The sequence below is a fragment of the Triturus cristatus genome, chromosome 12 (genome assembly GCF_964204655.1).
Source record: "Triturus cristatus chromosome 12, aTriCri1.1, whole genome shotgun sequence".
NCBI classification, from domain to species: domain Eukaryota; kingdom Metazoa; phylum Chordata; class Amphibia; order Caudata; family Salamandridae; genus Triturus; species Triturus cristatus.
Window position 1 is genome coordinate 585,963,399 of NC_140595.1, and position 18,211 is coordinate 585,981,609.

At 48.3% G+C, this 18,211-nt stretch overlaps 1 protein-coding gene across 2 annotated transcripts in view; it reads left to right on the forward strand.

Moving 5' to 3' along the window:
• DHODH (dihydroorotate dehydrogenase (quinone)) overlaps positions 1–18,211 on the forward strand; it is a 212,406-nt gene that overhangs the window by 141,316 nt on the left and 52,879 nt on the right. For both annotated transcript variants that reach the window (XM_085637375.1, XM_085637377.1), the window contains one exon: positions 9,862–10,021. In XM_085637375.1, coding sequence (XP_085493501.1) covers positions 9,862–10,021 — 160 coding nt within the window. The remainder of the gene's footprint in view (positions 1–9,861; positions 10,022–18,211) is intronic.

Genomic DNA, 18,211 nt, shown 5'->3' on the forward strand with positions numbered 1-18,211 from the left:
CCTCCAGATTTTTCCTTCTCGGTGCCCAAAGCCAGCTCAGAAATTTCGCCATCGCGATCACAATATCTGGACTTGTATTTGTTACCAAGATACGCAGAGCTGTCATACACGATCTGGTACCTAGATTGGAACACAGTGGCTTAAGCCACCTTCGACGGGGGCCATTATAGGCAGGGCACACAAACAGTACATGAGTTATCGACTCAACCTGGGATGGAAACGATGGGCAATTGGTATCATAAACCTTATTCCACTTTGCTGTGAATGATCTTATAGGAAGAGTGCCCACTCTGAATTGGTGATATAGTTTCCTATCACCAGGTTTTGTAATCAGATTCCAGTAAGCTTCTGCTTCCATTACAGGCTTATGCTCCAGAAAGATACCTGTGAGCGAACTACTGCTCACCCCTGACAGTGTCTTTTTAGTAATCATAGCCCAGTAGAGTTCTTTGTACTCATTTTTATTGGGAAATAAGTTCCCTATAGGATCTTCCCACAAATGGCGAAGCCCCATTTCAAATATATTACCCTTGAGTTTCTGGAGCCATTTGATTTTAGAGGACAGATCGGCATTCCTGATATGCATTAGTGCATTGGCATAAGACGTCCATTCAGGAGTAGTCCAAAGCCTCCTCCAGTATGCTTGGGGTCTAAATCCTGCAACCTCATCGAAGGAGGTGCATCCCAGATCAGACAACAGGGACTTGATGGGAGTTGATTGGGGAAGGGCAGTCAATGTTCTCAGAAACTTGTTTTGTGCAAGAACTAGGGGTGATAAATTTTCAAATCCCCAAGAGTTCTGCACCATAAATTATGGAAGCTCTGATTTTCCCATTATAGATCGATAAAGCGGGCCCCACCGGTTTAGTGTTTGAGAGTCGATGTTCTTTAAGTAGGGCACCTGCTAACTGGTTGTGCCTAAGGACTTAAACATCTAGCTGGGGGAGTCCAGTTCATCTTCCTACCCATTGTCACTCCTAAATAGGTGAAGGTGTTAGTTTGTTCCAAAGGTGCTTGATTCATTTCAACTCTCCCCTTAATAAGTTTGTTTATGCAACACCATGAACTTACTTTTGTCAACGTTTACTACAAGTTCATGGTCGTTGCAAAACTCTATAAATCTATCAAAGGCTCGTTGCAGACCACATTGAGTTTTAGATAAAATTAGAGTGTCGTCTGCAAACATTAGAAGCGGAACCCTTGAGCCGGCAAGAGTTGGAGCATCAGTTGGAAAGTTAGTATAATACGAAATAACCTTGTTTATAAACAAGGAGAATAGGGTAGGAGCAAGGACACATCCTTGCCGCACTCCCTTGTTAACTGCGAAGCGGTCTGTTAGTTCACCCTGCTGTCCCCACCTAACCTGAGCATAATTAGCCTCATGCAATTTAATGATAAAACTTAAAATTTCTATGGGCATCCCGGCCTCTCTTAGTGTGTCCCATAGCTTGTGGCGGGGGACTAAGTCAAAAGCTGATTTTAAATCTACAAATTCTGCATATAGGGTTCCCCCTGCTAGGATCACTGTGCTCCAATATGTCATCATAAATCTAAAAACTTGGTCGATGGTACTGACATGGGGTCGAAAAAACCCACTTGGTAGGTAGATAATACGTTCTGATCTAATATCCATTCATTTACTCTACCTTGCACAAGTCTGGCAACTATTTTCTGTAGGGTATCAATTAGGCTTATCGGCCTGTGGTTCCCTGGTCTGGCACGGTCCCCCTTTTTGTATATGGGGATGATTTCGGCCCCACGCCAAGTTTCTGGAATCGACGCACCTCTAGCAATGGCATTTATGATGATAAAAATATATTCAATCCAGTTGAAATCTTTCACAAACTCTTTTTGTGAAGGTAGAAAATGAAGGCCAGTGTAGCCCCATAGGCTGCCATTATGTGAGTTTTAAAACGGCGCCTGCTCTTTAAAGATTCTGAGACCACCAGTATTTCATAATGCTAAAAAGGTGGCAGTTGCCTCAGTTTTTTTTTCCGGCACCTGGTGACAGGATCCTGGAGCATTGAGCTCGGCCTTTTAGGCTTTTTTTCTTCAAAATTCACTAGTGGATATTTTGTTTTCTTTGTTTCACTGAACGTCTCATCATCCTCTAAGGTTTTAAGCCTATTCCTGACAAGAATTTTGAGGCATTTTCTTAAGAATTCTTATCAAACTCTTCGTTTGATGAGTGCCCTGCCTGTGGCAGGAAGAAGGCCAAATCAGACCCTCAAAACGTCTGCATTCTCTGCCTTCCACCTACACATGTTCCTGAGCAGTGCCAACACTGCAAGAAGTTTTCCTGCCATACCCTGAGGGAGAGAGAGAGAAAATGTGCCTTCATAGCATGGAAGAACGGCACAGGTAGCATGTCCAGTCTCAGGTTGAGGCCTCAGCGTGAGGAGAGGGTCAGTCCTGTACCAGGGCTCTTTCATCTGCCTCTGCGGATCATGCAAGGTCCAAAAAGAGTGGCATCCAGAAAACAGCACGTTTCCTGTAACGTTGAGACTAGGTACTGCACAGAGTTGAACATCATCTAGGACTGGGTCACCGTCGAGGAAGAGACGCAGATCAACTTCGAGGCAAGGTAGACTTACACTGTTGACACACTCTGCAAGATCGACGTTGTGGAGCACGTCAACGTTGAGGCGGCTAACAGATTACCGTCGAGGAGAAAGTCCAGTCGTTGATGGTAGTCGTCATCAAAAATCCATCTTGACATGAGGACTCAAGAAAAGAAGAGAAAGAATATGCAAATCTATTCCTCACCAGATTCCAGGGTGCTTGAGGGCACTCTCCTTCCTCTAAGATAGTACTCCCAGATTCTTCATCTCTTCCTTCACCACCTCCCAACGCTGCTGCTGCCGCCTCCTCATCCTCTCCCACCTGCGGCTCCTCTTTCAGCGCCAGTGCCACCTGCAGCACCGCCAAGGCCTAGATCATGCTCCAAAATGCACCATAGATCAAAACATCACAGTTGTCATTCGAGGCATTCATCTAGCCGCACTCACCCAGCCATAGATCATGGTCCAGAACTCGGACGTCATCCAGACATCGCTCTAGGCACATAAGATCCTCGTCTATATTGGACAATACTCTCCTACACTGTCTGATTCCCCACCACCTCTCATCTCCCCACCACCTCGCATCCCCTCGGTGGATGATATTACCACGTTTCAAGAGGGGCTGCAAAGTTTTTTACATTCAGATGCCGTTTGCCACACCTACCACATCTGTAATCTTCTAAACTCTACACCAGCGGCCCTTCTCAAGTCCTCTGGTTCTATCTCTGGTCTTTTGGAGCCATCAGTGGAACTTTTACTGACCCTGACCTTAACTAAACCAGCTCCTTCGGAGGCTACTAAAAATATAGACCGCATGAGCAGGATCCTCTTTTCCTCAGATCTGATCCACCACCTCATTCCGTGGTCATTCTGGTGGCCAAGAAACCACATGCTACAACACCAGGTTCCTCAGGCCCTCCAGATGAAGAGAGCAACAACAACTTGATTACTCCATGGGCCGCAAGGTTTGTAACTCTGCCTCCACTTCTAGGAAAGCAGCCAGTGCTACGGCCCTCCTGAGTAGATATGATGGAGGGAACTGGAGCTCTATCCAACATTTTGGAGATGATCTTCATAGAGACAAAAGAAAAGATTTCCTAGAGATTATGAATGAAGGTCTTATGGTTTCTAATCCAGCAATCCGCATCGCAGCTGACTCCTCTCTTAAAAGCACAAGTATTGCCATGGTATCACTTTAAGACTGTGTTCCTGACACCGTCTCATGTAATTGAGACCAAAGTTACAACAAAGGACTTTAAATCTTCCTTTCTCAGGTTCTACCCTCTTCCGCAGCCACACTGACAATGAGATGGCTCCAATGAAAGCTGAAATGGAGACCCTTAAAGCAGTCTGCATGGAAAGACCTAAAGATCAAGCGTGCTCCTTCAGGTCTTATCAGCGACTGTATTTCCCTGAGAGAGTTCAAACCCCCTCAATCGGAGTCATGACCAGTCACAACAACAGCGGCCATATCAACAACAGGAGTGACCATAATCCCGGGGGTGCTCTTTCCAGCAGCCCACACAAGGGGTTAAACCCACTACTGGTGCCAAACCCTGAATCTTCACTTCCCCCCTCACTCAGTGAGAGGGAAGCATTACTCATTTTCTGGCAGAGTGGCACAAAAAACTCCAGGGTTCTGAATATTGTTCAAAATGGCTATACTCTCAGATTCACCAGACCACCTACGACCATTCCACCAAAACCATCCAACCATCATCTGCATATGCTTCAAGAGGAAGTAGACATCTTGCCACAAACAACCGTGCACAGGCATCTATTCAAAATACTTTCTGGTGAAGAAAAAAAGACAAGGACGGATTCAGACCCATTCTTGACCTAAAAATAACCATCAAATGGATTCGGCGAGAAAAGTTTCAGATGCTGGCATTACATCAAATCTATCCCCCAGCTACACCAGAGGGATTGGCTTTGCTCCATGGACCTTCAGGACGCATATTTCCATGTGCCCATTGCCAGAAACATCTCCAGTTTCTAAGGTTTGTAGTGGGGCAAGACCCTTACCAATTCTAGGTCTTTTCTTTCGGCCACAAGTCTCCTCCCAGAACCTTCTCGAAGTGCATGGCTGTACTTGCTGCATAACTTAGGGGGCACCGAATATTCGTCTATCCCGATCTAGATGAGTAGTTAATAAAGGCATCAACGTCTCAGGAAGCTCAACAACATTTCAACTGGCCATGTGATGTCCTTCAATGGTTGGGTCCTCACATCAACCACACCAAGTCAATCTCCACTTCGGTTCAGACTCTGCAATACTTGAGGGCAACCATCGACACACAACAAGCAAAAGTGTGTCCTTTGGGGGAGAGATTTTCATCAATCTGTCAGAAATGACGCTCTCTAATGAAAGTATTGTATCCCACGGTGAGGCCAGTGTCCTCCCTTCTCTGCTCCATGGCCTCATGTATTTTCCTCTCTCCGAATGCATGCCTCCAAATGCGTCCCCTTCAGGAATGTCTCGAGGACCAGTGGGACCAAACGACAGGCAACTGGGAAGACCAGATCATTCTCCCACCTCATGTGAAGCAATCTCTGGCAAGGGGTGCTGGTCGACCACTCTACTTCAAGGGATGCCTTTCCACTAACAGGCTCCCTCACAAACATTAGTAACGGACCCGTCGTTACTGGAGTGGGAAGCCAACATGGATCGTCTCCAGATCTAAGGCATATGGTCTCTGAAGGAGATGTCATATCACATCAATCTCCTCGAGCTCCAAGCAGTCAACCTTGCTGTGAAAGTGTTTCACCCATATTTCAAGACCAACTCCCTGCTTGTTCAAATGGACAACACGACTTCCATGTATTACCTCAACAAGCGGTGGGGGGGACTTTGCACATAGATCTCGTTTTCTAATGAACAGAACCTGCTCCTCAGGAAGCTTAAGGTCGATCTCCTCCTTTCCTGTTATGTATCTAGCTGATAGGAAAAGAGAGTGTGATCAGTAACTCTTAAGGTTGGTTTTTAATGTAGTTTGTTTTAAAGGGCCTTTACACCCGGCCGGCCGACATACGCCATTTGTTTTATAACCAGCGTAACCCATTCATGCACAATCCTCTAAAACAGTAATATTGCATATTTGTATCCTTAAAACAAAGGCCAGCACACTTGATTTAGGAGTAGTCCTGGTTTTTAAAGCTAAAAGCATGCTTTATTTGAGAGGTCTCCTTAAAACTTCTCCACTTCATTGTATACTAATGGGGAGATTTACTTCCTCAGATTCATTTTTTTGGGATCACTCTCATCCCTTTCTTTTGGCTAAAGTTAGTATGTGTACATCTGCGTTGGTGTATTCAACTTTATGGTATATAGAACGAATTTGGATTCTACTATCCAATGTGGCTATTGCGAAAACAAGCTTCTACTTTGGGACATACCAGCTGAGGCAGAAAGGGCGGCAGAAAAACAGAAAAGAGAAAGTGCCTGGGAGGCTCAGTGAGGTTTTATTTCCTCAAGATTTCACAAAGTGGTCAATTGCATAGGAACTCTGATTTCCTGGGTTTCCACTTAACCATTTACTCTCATAAAACGGTTCTAAAACTAGGAGGGCACAATCGCAATTTATTTAATGGTGTAGCAAATAAGTGAAAGGCAGTTCAATGGGGACTGTCTCCTAGAAACTGATTGTACCATCTGAAAAGTCCATCATTTTGATTGCTTGGCATCACTCTTGAGAGCGGCATCACTTTTAGGATATCCATTAAAACAAATGAAGTTGATACTATTCTCAAAAACACTATATAGTGCAGCACAGGGTCTCAATTTTTGCTGTCCATCTCCATTTATATCACAATTTTCCCTTAATACTGGGTGGGTGTTAACCTGCTTCTCATTGTTCCTAATTTTAGTAGATAGCTGAACTGAAACAGAGGGGTACTAACAGACCACATTCGAGAGGGACCAAGGGCAGGCATGGTCTATTAGGCATCAACTGTCGATGTTTGTGTTATTTGCCTCCTGTGTCCTAGGGTTCTTTCATACTGTGGCTCTGGAAACTGGGAAAAATACATATCTTGCGCACTTGACTCTTAGGGTAGAAAGGGTTAGCAGTCAGGGGCTTCTTAGAGAGGGTGGTGTGTTCTGTAGAGATGCAGAAGTTAACAGTCCACCATCATACACAGTAACCCAGTATCCAGCCCAATGCTTGTCTTAGTAAAACAAAAGTACACCGCAGAACAAAATCTTACACATATTAATGGCACATTGTTCTACGGTGTACACCTGTGAGATCCTAGCCTAGCTGTACAGTTTACACATCAACAACGGAGATCTAGTAGCAATAAACGGATCATAGTTCTTGATCTTCCTAGTGTTCAGGATTATCTTTGAGTCCACAACACAGTCTTAGTCTTTCATTTCAGGTCTTGTGTTATTTGTTTGCTGAAATGCAGTTCATCGCAGAGATTGTTGGTGTGCCCCTCATGATTACACAGTCAGCACCTCAACTAATAGGCATGTAATCGCAGGCAGCAGCTCCCACTTAGATCTTGTCACTAGGGAAGAACAGCAAGGATGGCTTCGGCAGTGGTCACAGGTCTTCGGTAGTTTCAGCCTTTAGGGACTCTTCGCTACAGAGGTTTTAGCAGGCCTCGCAGGTTTCTCAGCATATCGGGACAGTGGCAAAACAGGTCCATCTGGTATTATGATCCCAGACAGCACAATGCCACTTGATGGGGTTCTCGATACCGTGTTCTGCGTGAGCACACACGGAGGCTGGGGCAACCCTCGCAGCTGGTTTGACGTTACTTACACTTCCTATAAGAAATCCACTCTTCTGGGTTCTCCGCACTGCAGAAATCTGTCTAGGAGTCTTTTCTTGGATGGTCTCTCCTTCTTCAGGGCAAGGTACTATCCATCCCTCCATGAACAGCCATTACGTTTCTTGGCGCTAGGCAGAACCAAAAATCTCCAGCAAGTTGCGCCAAAATAAGGCGACTCCTAACCTCTGGGAAAGTGGCTATCAGATGAACGCCAGCCCTGGATCACAGTAGCCAATTAAGCACTTTGCAGAGCACTCCTTTCATTGATAAGCATGAACTTCGACCCTTATATTAATTTGCCACACAGGGGATGATGTTCCACTGTGTGGACCGGTTTGGGTCAGTTTGTTTTCAAATTTACCTTTTGAATGCAGTGAGGATATAGCATTTTTGTCAGGTGATGGGTCTCATGTCAGGTAGTGATGATGCCGATTCCAAGCAGGGATATCTAAAAAACAAAAACTAGAGTGCAAACACTTAGTACCTGGCTGTCACCAGCATTCCTGAAGTAGCCCTGAGTAAAAGGCAAAAGGTCAGGCCTTGCCTAGAATCATCGCTCCCTCTAGCAACCTAATCTGCTGATTATGTCATTCTCCTACGTCGGAAAAATAGCAGTGCAGAGGAAGGACTAATCCCAGTCCTGCTACAAGTTTGTCCTAGAACTCCTAAAGGTAGCCTTTCCTCCATTATGCACTTCCACTTTGTGGTGAAACTCTACTCCAATGTACATCTTCAACCACTTCTAATCAGGGGTGCTCCATAGTGGATACTGCTGGTCCCAGCAACCATACTCACCCCAATATCAACCAAAACCCTCCATACCTCACAAAAGCTCACTTGACATGCACACTGGATGTCCATGCAAGGGTCTGTGTATCACATATGAGCAGAACTTTATTGAAGTGGGGCAGTTGTCCTCATACTCCACCCGAACCAGGAAAAAAGTCTGTTAAATGCTGTAATCTACAAAACTATTATCCTGCCACCACACCTTTATGTCAGCAGCCTAGGGCATAGGCAGTAGTTCCATGTCAAGCTAAAGGGCATGGTTGATGTGTCACTCCAGGTTACAGAATGGGTTCTGGGCCTCCGAATGTTCCTGGACAAGCCTAGGCCTCAGCACTAAAACTAGATTTGTGTGCTAGATGGGCAAAAGAAGAAAGTCTGGATACCAGTTTCACACGCTGCCTGGTCACTCAGGCCAGAGGTAAACACATGTTGACTATGCAGAGGACATTCTCTAACCAGCGACGTGACTTACACCATGTCACATAATGTGGTCAAAGGGAGAAGCAAGGATTATAAGCGAGTTACTTTACTTCCACATATGCAGTTAACCAAAGTGCACACTGCAGCTAGCTGTGCTGTTGTTTTTTCTGAGCGAGGGAGCCTGCACTGTGCCTGCCCATGGAGAGGGAGAGAGATATATCTGCACTGATGCTTTTTGTGCTGTAACTGTATTGTGAGAGAATCGTCCGCTGCTTCTTTCTATGCTGTACTGGGACTGAACAGTAGTTTTAAAAATGTCTTTCAAGCCTGCTAGACGTGCTCTGTATTGCGCAAAGCAGCATACACCTCCTTCTAAAGTTGCTCACCTATTAAGTGAGATTATTTGGAAATTTGCAAGGACAAAGGTGCCATTTAAACAGTATGCTGTACTCATTCTGCAAGCCTGTAGGACAGTGTAAATATGGCAGCTATGGGACCTGCCTAGCTACCTTGTTCACAAAGAGACAGACCTCACCTATGAGTACATGGGGCAGGTTTGTAAAAATCCTAACTCTTCCTAGCCCTGTACATCACCCTAGAGCTTCCATTCATTCCTTCGAGCACATACAAGAGACTTGAATGCACTTAATGTGGAAGTAATAAGTATGGTACAAAGCGCACTGCATGTTGTTGATTGCAAAAAAAAATCAATTTTAAATAGTCCTGTAGGGTATTATTAACCCCCCCCCCCCCCCACCCCCCCGTCAGTTTCTTTTTTTTTATTTTTGCTCCTACACTTGTCATAGGGTGATTTCAACTCCCTATGCAAGACTTGTCACTAGAGGGTTGAGTGGCTACATAGATCAGATGCTCTTAATTCAGGACGTTTTCTGGATTAGCAAGTAATCTGCCAGCAACCAATAGGAAGTAGTTCGCATGATCTGTGCTTATGATTTCCATGCTCCTAAGTAGCAAAAAGCCTGAAATAGCTAACCATGTTTAAAAACTCAAAAATTCATTACATAACCCTCGGACTTTGCATCAGGGTGTTTAAATGAGAATTGCAGTGACAAAGCTGCTGTTCTCCACCCTTTTCGGAATTATCACTTGCAACGTTAGTTCAATATTCACCATGGAAACGTCAAACCTATTGACTTTGCCAATTCTCTTTGAATAAGTGAGGGATACAGGTATGTAGACAGCCAACTAATTTAATGCTTACCGTTTGTCATTCATTTAATTTTAGTCTTTTTCGTAAGTGCTTAATTGTGATTAGTTCACTCCTTTCGTTGTGTTTGTGCATTGCTTTCAGGAAAGGTGCCTATAATTGGCGTTGGTGGAGTCCGCAGTGGCCAGGATGCCTTAGAAAAGATAAGAGCTGGAGCATCACTGGTCCAGTTATACACCGCCCTCACATATGAAGGTCCTCCACTTGTGAGTAGAGTGAAACGGGAGTTGGAGGACTTGCTGAAGTAAGTGTGAGCTGGGATAACATTTCTGATAGGGAGAATTTAAACACATAGTTAGTACCAATTACCATAGAGGTAAATTAGTTGCATCAATTTCATTTTTTTAATTTTATTTTAAATCTTTGCAATTGTTTATTATATATAACAAGATCACAGTTCATATGTACAAATAGTATTGACTCAGTAGTGATATCCATAACATGAGTGTAGGATATATTTATACAGTACATAATCTCAAACACCATTGTACCTTCTGTATACCAACAATACACGTGTGTAAGAACAATTAAAGCATAGTATAGTAAACATCTCTAACTGATTCTATTTCATTCATAATAATTACCAGTGTTCAGTTTCTGTATCACTAGTGATATTAGGGGATGTTGATTTGTAGTCGTCTTTATATATCACAATTCCCAGGTAGATTGTCGATTTGATTAGCCAGACATTTTTCCAAAGAGTTGAATCATATCAAGGATATTTGCCACTGATTATCTCCATTTGAAATCAATATAAGCATGTCATCTGCTTTTAGAAGTTGCCTAATGAACTTCTGTATGCCAAAGTTTGCTTCGATTAACACCCTCTATATTGCTTCAGAACTAGTTGTATTAGTTTGAGAGCACTGGCCTTCCAACTATTTTAATTTCACCTCCCATGTCTTAATTTAATTGGGTCTCCTCCCCTTATATGAACAACAAACCATGCACATCATTCAGACCAAATTCAGTAGTCCTGTATCCTCCTTTCAGGATCTCTAAAAACCTTCCAAAAAGATTTTCAGTTCTGTAACACTGGATGTGAAGCAGGTATGTATTTCTTTCACAAAACATTTTATTTTTGTTGCTTATATATCTAAAAAGTGGGTCTCCTGTACAAAAGACACACCAGCCTTGAGTCAGCTTAGATGATCTAGAACTTTCCTCCTTTTATTAGGTTGTTCATTCCAATTATAATCCATGGTCTCATTGTGAGAACCCTTTCTCCATCTTCATTTACTTTGTCTCCAAATTTTTAAATATATAATTTGGCAAAATATATACCATTAATAACATGCTTGGTATAATATTCCTTAAATGTCAGTACTGCGTTGTAGGATCTTTGATGGGCGTAAACAGTAGAATATTCTCTGCCATGTTTCGTGGACCACGGAACACCTTTTTACAAAGCTGTCTTTCATAGAAAGCAGCAGTGTAAGAGTCTCTGTCCATGGATGTAATCATAGGTTTCCATTCCAAATTCCTATCAGGTGTCTTTTTCTTTTTTTCCTGGATGTGTATAAAAAGGCTGTAAAATATTAGAGGACTGTATTGCAGCAACTGATATATCACCACACTTTGGATTTTGTTGGCAATCTGTGTCTGCTGCACCATCAAAATTAACTCCAGAATGTCTGGTTCTTGGACCCATCAGCCTGCTTAAAAGCACAGAGGAATGCAGACAACCACGTTAAAGATAGTTAAATGCCTCATTATAGGACGGTGGGTCAGGATAAGAGCGGCCTGGGTAGAAGCAATCTAAGTCAGCAGCCATCTTAGCCACCCTAAAGGTCACCTAATGAAAGAATTATTAAACAATTGAATAAGTATAAAAACACACTTTGGTAAACAGGAATTAATGTTTTATCTATGCATTGTTCATTTTATATTTTATAAAATACTCAACAATGTACTACAAAATATAGTCCCGGCCTAGACTAATTAATTCCAGAGAATCAACTGATTTACCTCTTATGTAGCCAAACTCGCTCTGTGTAATAATAATGCAACAGTAGTGGTAATCTAGATACCATGTCTATTTCCTGGTTTGAGTTAATAATCCCATAATGACAAACACGTATTACATCCACAATACTTATCTCCTGCCAAATATATTATACTTGGAGGTTGCATCCCTCAGGTTCTTTTGTTTTGCATGTATCATACAGTACATATACTTATATCTCCAAGCTCTATGTATTGACTTGCTAACTTCATAGTCTATCACTTATATTTTTTAACCACTGGTCCCTCAATGCTCATTCGCTCAAGGGGACCGCGGTGGGCTGGTCAGTGTGACCCCCTGTGCCCCCACAGCCGGTCGCTCCTCACCCCTGCTCTGCCGCCTCCTGCTGCCTGCCGCTACCTGCCGCCTGCCGCTACCTGCCTGACGCCGCCTCACCGCCGTTGCCCTCGCCTCCCAGTAGGTGCCGTCTCCTGCTCCCGGTAGGTGCCGCTGCCCCTCCTTCTCGCCCTTTTTCCACTGCCGCTGCCCCTGGTCAGTTCGTTTCCCGCCGTTGACCCACAGACCCGCCTCCCCTCGCTACCGATTGGCCACCCCGCCTCCCGCCTCCCAGCTGACCCTCCCTCCCGGCTCCTTACTTAAGGGGACCGCGGTGGGCTGGTCAGTGTGACCCCCTGTGCCCCCACAGCCGGTCGCTCCTCACCCCTGCTCTGCCGCCTCCTGCTGCCTGCCGCTTCCTGCCTGACGCCGCATACCGCCTCACCGCCGTTGCCCTCGCCTCCCAGTAGGTGCTGTCTCCTGCTCCCGGTAGGTGCCGCTGCCCCTCCTTCTCGCCCTTTGTCCACCGCCGCTGCCCCTGGTCAGTTCGTTTCCCGCCGCTGACCCACAGACCCGCCTCCCCTCGCTACCCATTGGCCACCCCGCCTCCCGCCTCCCAGCTGACCCTCCCTCCCGGCTCCTTACTTAAGGGGACCGCGGTGGGCTGGTCAGTGTGACCCCCTGTGCCCCCACAGCCGGTCGCTCCTCACCCCTGCTCTGCCGCCTCCTGCTGCCTGACTCCGCATACCGCCTCACCGCCGTTGCCCTCGCCTCCCAGTAGGTACCGTCTCCTGCTCCCGGTAGGTGCCGCTGCCCCTCCTTCTCGCCCTTTTTCCACCGCCGCTGCCCCTGGTCAGTTCGTTTCCCGCCGCTGACCCACAGACCCGCCTCCCCTCGCTACCCATTGGCCACCCCGCCTCCCAGCTGACCCTCCCTCCCGGCTCCTTACTTAAGGTGACCGCGGTGGGCTGGTCAGTGTGACCCCCTGTGCCCCCACAGCCGGTCGCTCCTCACCCCTGCTCTGCCGCCTCCTGCTGCCTGCCGCTTCCTGCCCGACGCCGCATACCGCCGTTGCCCTCGCCTCCCAGTAGGTGCCGTCTCCTGCTCCCGGTAGGTGCCGCTGCCCCTCCTTCTCGCCCTTTTTCCACCGCCGCTGCCCCTGGTAAGTTCGTTTCCCGCCGCTGACCCATAGACCCGCCTCCCCTCGCTACCCTTTGGCCTCCCGCCTCCCAGCTGACCCTCCCTCCCGGCTTACTTAAGGGGACCGCGGTGGGCTGGTCAGTGTGACCCCCTGTGCCCCCACAGCCGGTCGCTCCTCACCCCTGCTCTGCCGCCTCCTGCTGCCTGCCGCTTCCTGCCTGACGCCGCATACCGCCTCACCGCCGTTGCCCTCGCCTCCCAGTAGGTGCCGTCTCCTGCTCCTGGTAGGTGCCGCTGCCCCTCCTTCTCGCCCTTTTTCCACCGCCGCTGCCCCTGGTCAGTTCGTTTCCTGCCGCTGACCCACAGACCCGCCTCCCCTCGCTACCCATTGGCCACCCCGCCTCCCAGCTGACCCTCCCTCCCGGCTCCTTACTTATGACGCCCCCTGAGCGACCGCGCAGCGGACGCGCGCAGCGGGAGCGCCTTATGTGCGCCGAAGGAGCGCCAAATGTAAGCCCGTCTGCGCCTGGACCGTGCCCAGCGCCAGGCCCCCGCGTCCGCCGCCCCCCCCCCCCCCCCGTAGGACCTACAATGCCGCCACACTCAACGCACTCAACACCGGCCGAACCACCGGATGCTACCGAGCATCCCCGCGACGCACCCATGGACCCTTCGTCTGCCGATCCTGCAACTTCTCCTGCCTCCGACCCGGCACCGCGCCCACCAAGACGGACAACAGCAACCACCTCAAGTGCATCTTGCTCAACACCCGCTCCGTCCACAGACACGCTGTGGAACTCTGGAACCTCCTCGACACCGCATCTCCAGACGTCGCCTTCCTCACGGAAACCTGGATGAACGCCTCCTCAGCCCCCGACATCGCCATAGCCATCCCGGACGGCTACAAGATCATCAGGAGGGATCGCATCAACCAGACCGGAGGAGGCATCGCCATCGTACACAAAAGCACCATTCGCATCTCGACTGACTCCATCGACGCATTCAACGCCGCCGAGTACCTGCACTTCCAGATCCACACCGACCCCAAGACTACCCTCAGAGGCACCCTCATCTACAGACCCCCGGGACCGCGCACACAGTTCTGCGAAGACATCACGGACTTCATCAGCCCACACGCCCTCCCCTCCACCGACTACATCCTCCTCGAGGACCTAAACTTCCACCTGGAGAACAACCACGACCGCAACACCACCGCCCTGCTGGACAACCTCGCCAACCTCGGACTCAAGCAACTGGTCAACACCCCCACCCACTACGCCGGCCACACGCTCGATCCCGTCTTCTCATCCAGCAAGCACATCACCTTCAGCCACTCCACCGGACTTCACTGGACTGACCACAGCTGCGTCCAGTTCAGCTTCAGAAAGAACACGATCCACCACCACCCTAAGCAGGTTCCCCACAGAAACTGGAGCAAGATCACCGCCGACCAGCTCGCCACCTCCCTCGGCCAGAGCCCACCTGTCAGGACAACGGACCCCAACACAGCAGCCCGCAACCTCATGCAGTGGCTGACCTCCTGCGCCGACGGCCTCGCCCCACTGAAGAACCCACTCACCAGACCCAGAAGCAAGAAGGCCCCCTGGTTCACCGACGAACTCAAGGACTCCAAGAAGGCCTGCCGCACCCTCGAAAGCCTGGCTCCTCGACAAGACCGCCGACAACATGACCGCACTCAAACTCGCCACCCGCAGACATCACCAGCTCATCCGCACCACCAAGAAGAAATCTCTGAAGGAACGACTAGACAACAACGCCCATGACAGCAAGGAGCTCTTCAACATCGTCAAGGAGTTCTCCAACCCCAGCACCGGCAACAACGACATCACTCCTTCACAGGACCTCTGCGACTCCCTCGCCTCGTACTTCCACCGCAAGATTGCCGACATCCACAGCAGTTTCGGCGCTCCACCCCCGCACCCATCGGTCGAACCTACGCACCCCGCCGCCACCCTCCAGACATTGGCCAAGGTGACCCCCGAAGACACGGCCCGTATGATGAACACCATCCACTCCGGATCTCCGACCGACCCGTGCCCCCACCATGTCTTCAACAAGGCAACCTCCACCATCGCACCCCACCTCCGAGACATCATCAACACCTCCTTCGACACAGCCACCTTCCCGGAAAGCTGGAAGCATGCCGAGCTCAGCGCACTGCTGAAGAAACCAACAGCGGACCCGACCGACCTCAAGAACTTCCGCCCCATCTCGCTCCTTCCTTTCCCTGCCAAAGTCATCGAGAAGGTAGTCAACAAGCAACTGGCCGCCTTCCTCGAGACATACGGATCCCTCGACCCATCAGAACCAACCACAGCACCGAGACCGCCCTCATCGCAGCCACCGACGACATCCGGGCCCTGCTCAACAACGGTGAAACAGCGGCACTCATCCTCCTAGACCTCTCCGCAGCATTTGACACTGTCTGCCACCGCACCCTAGTCCAACGCCTCAATGACACCGGCATCCAAGGGAAGGCTCTGGAATGGATCACCTCATACCTCGCCGGCAGAACTCAGAGAGTACGCCTCCCTCCGTTCTGTTCTGAGGCCACCGAAGTCATCTGCGGCGTCCCGCAAGGATCGTCGCTCAGCCCCACCCTCTTCAACGTCTACATGAAACCCCTCGCTGCCATCGCACGCCAACACAACCTCAACATCCTCTCCTACGCCGACGACACCCAGCTGATCCTCTCCCTCACCAGAGACCCCGACACCGCCAAAGCCAGCCTACACGAAGGGATGAAAGACGTCGCCGAATGGATGAACATCAGCCTCCTGAAACTGAACACGGACAAGACAGAAGTCCTCATCCTTGGACCATCACCCTCCGCATGGGACGACTCCTGGTGGCCCCCGGCTCTAGGCACCGCACCCAAGCCAACGGACCACGCACGCAACTTGGGCTTCATCCTGGACTCCTCCCTATCGATGACCAGACAAGTCAACGCCGTGTCCTCATCATGCTCCACACCCTCCGCATGCTCCGCAAAATCTTCCGATGGATCCCGACCGAAACCAGGAAAACTGTCACCCAGGCCCTCGTCACCAGCAGACTGGACTACGGAAATACCCTCTACGCCGGAACAACAGCCAAGCTTCAGAAAAGACTTCAGCGTATCCAGAACGCCTCGGCCCGACGCATCCTGGACGTCCCCCGACGCAGCCACATCTCGGGCCACCTGAGAGACCTGCACTGGCTCCCTGTCGACAAGAGGATCACGTTCAGACTCCTCACCCACGCACACAAATCCCTCCACGACCTGGGCCCAAGGTACCTCAACGACTGCCTGACCTTCTACACGCCCACCCGCCAGCTACGATCCGCGTACCTCGCCCTCGCAGCCGTTCCTCGCGTCCAGAGAGCCACCGCCGGTGGAAGATCCTTCTCCTACCTGGCGGCTAAGACATGGAACTCCCTGCCCATCCACCTGCGGCTGACCCAGGACCACCTTGCCTTCAGGAAACAGCTCAAGACCTGGCTGTTCGAGCAGTAGCAGACCCCTTCCCCCAAGCGCCTTGAGACCCTTCCGGGTGAGTAGTGCGCGATATAAATGATTGATTGATTGATTGATTGATTGATTGATTGATTGATTGATCCCTCGCCAACAATCATCAGATTCCCTTTCTTTTAGTGTGTTGCTTCATGAGCCTCTAGGTTCCTTGCAAAATCAGGAAGAAACCGTAGGCCTTCCCTTGTTGTTAATTAGCCAATAATATGGATATTATCAGTTGAAATTATCTCAAAAAGTAGCAATGAAGCAAATTCCATTAAATGACAAAAATGCTCTGCTATTTTGCCCCAGTGATAAAACACAAACATACAGCAGTCAGGAATATGTCATGCTCTAGTCTTCTGCAATCAAGTGAGTAACTCGCCGAGTAATTGTACAGTAAAATAAAGTATTAATTTGCATGAAATATCAGTGTTAATTATTTTGTCCTCTAAAATGTATTAAAGTCACATTAAAAGTATTTCATCACAGTTTCTAGAAAAAGTAACCTAAGTTACATATGTGCATTTTAAACGTGACTTTGCCTGCTGTTTATTTTTTCCGGGCAGGTATAACTCCTTTTACTGTCATCAACCAAGAAACGGGTTCCAGGTTTGTAACTAGTTAGTGTCCAAAGACAAATAGACGAAAGTGGACCTGAGCTCCCTCCGATTGCTTTCTTTGCCTTGCAGTGTGTTTTCCCTTCAGTCCCAATTCAGTCTATCTACTACTTCGCTCTTCCATCTATGAGAAGCCTAATTGTTAGAGAATGACATACATCAATGCACCGGTGTATCTCTCCTCAGGCCTATCATCTATTTCAATACCATTTGTCTGTGAAGATTCACATTAGGGATGGCAGCCTTCCCGGAGGTTGAACTGGTGAGCATTTATTTTTTTCCAATTAAAAGGGCCAAGGGAACTAGTAGTTGAATAGACGACCGGTCCTAATAAAAATTAAATTAACCTTCCACTGTAGAATCCATATTTTAAAAGTTGTTAATCTAGGAAGTCTAGTTTTTTAGCAGACACAGAGGTGAGTGTTATGCTTAATTTTCTTGCTTTATTTAAAGTGCAGCCAGAGAAAAAATATTAAAACCGAGAAAGGACTACAAAGCTTTGTCCTCAGTATCATAAAACACAACAGTTTCCAGAGCCCTTTACGTGTGGACTACAAGCAATATCTCAGGTGAACAATTAGTCCCTTTTAAGACCATAGCGTGTTAGGTCCTCCTGTTTCTTAAAGCAGAGCAGCAGCTGTAGAGCCTGGAAAAAAGTAAACTCAAGTCTTGGAATTCCTCTGTGATATAATAACATAGCTGTGGTTTTATATTCCGAGGTGTGGCGCAGCGGCCAGGGCGGCTGACTCCGGAACACCTGGGCTCACGGTTCGATCCCCAGCGCCGGCGGCAGGTTAGCCCAGCACCATGTGACTCTGGGCAATTGTTCGCTTAATCTCCCTGACGGCCCCCAGCGCCTTGACACCCTTAAGGGTAATT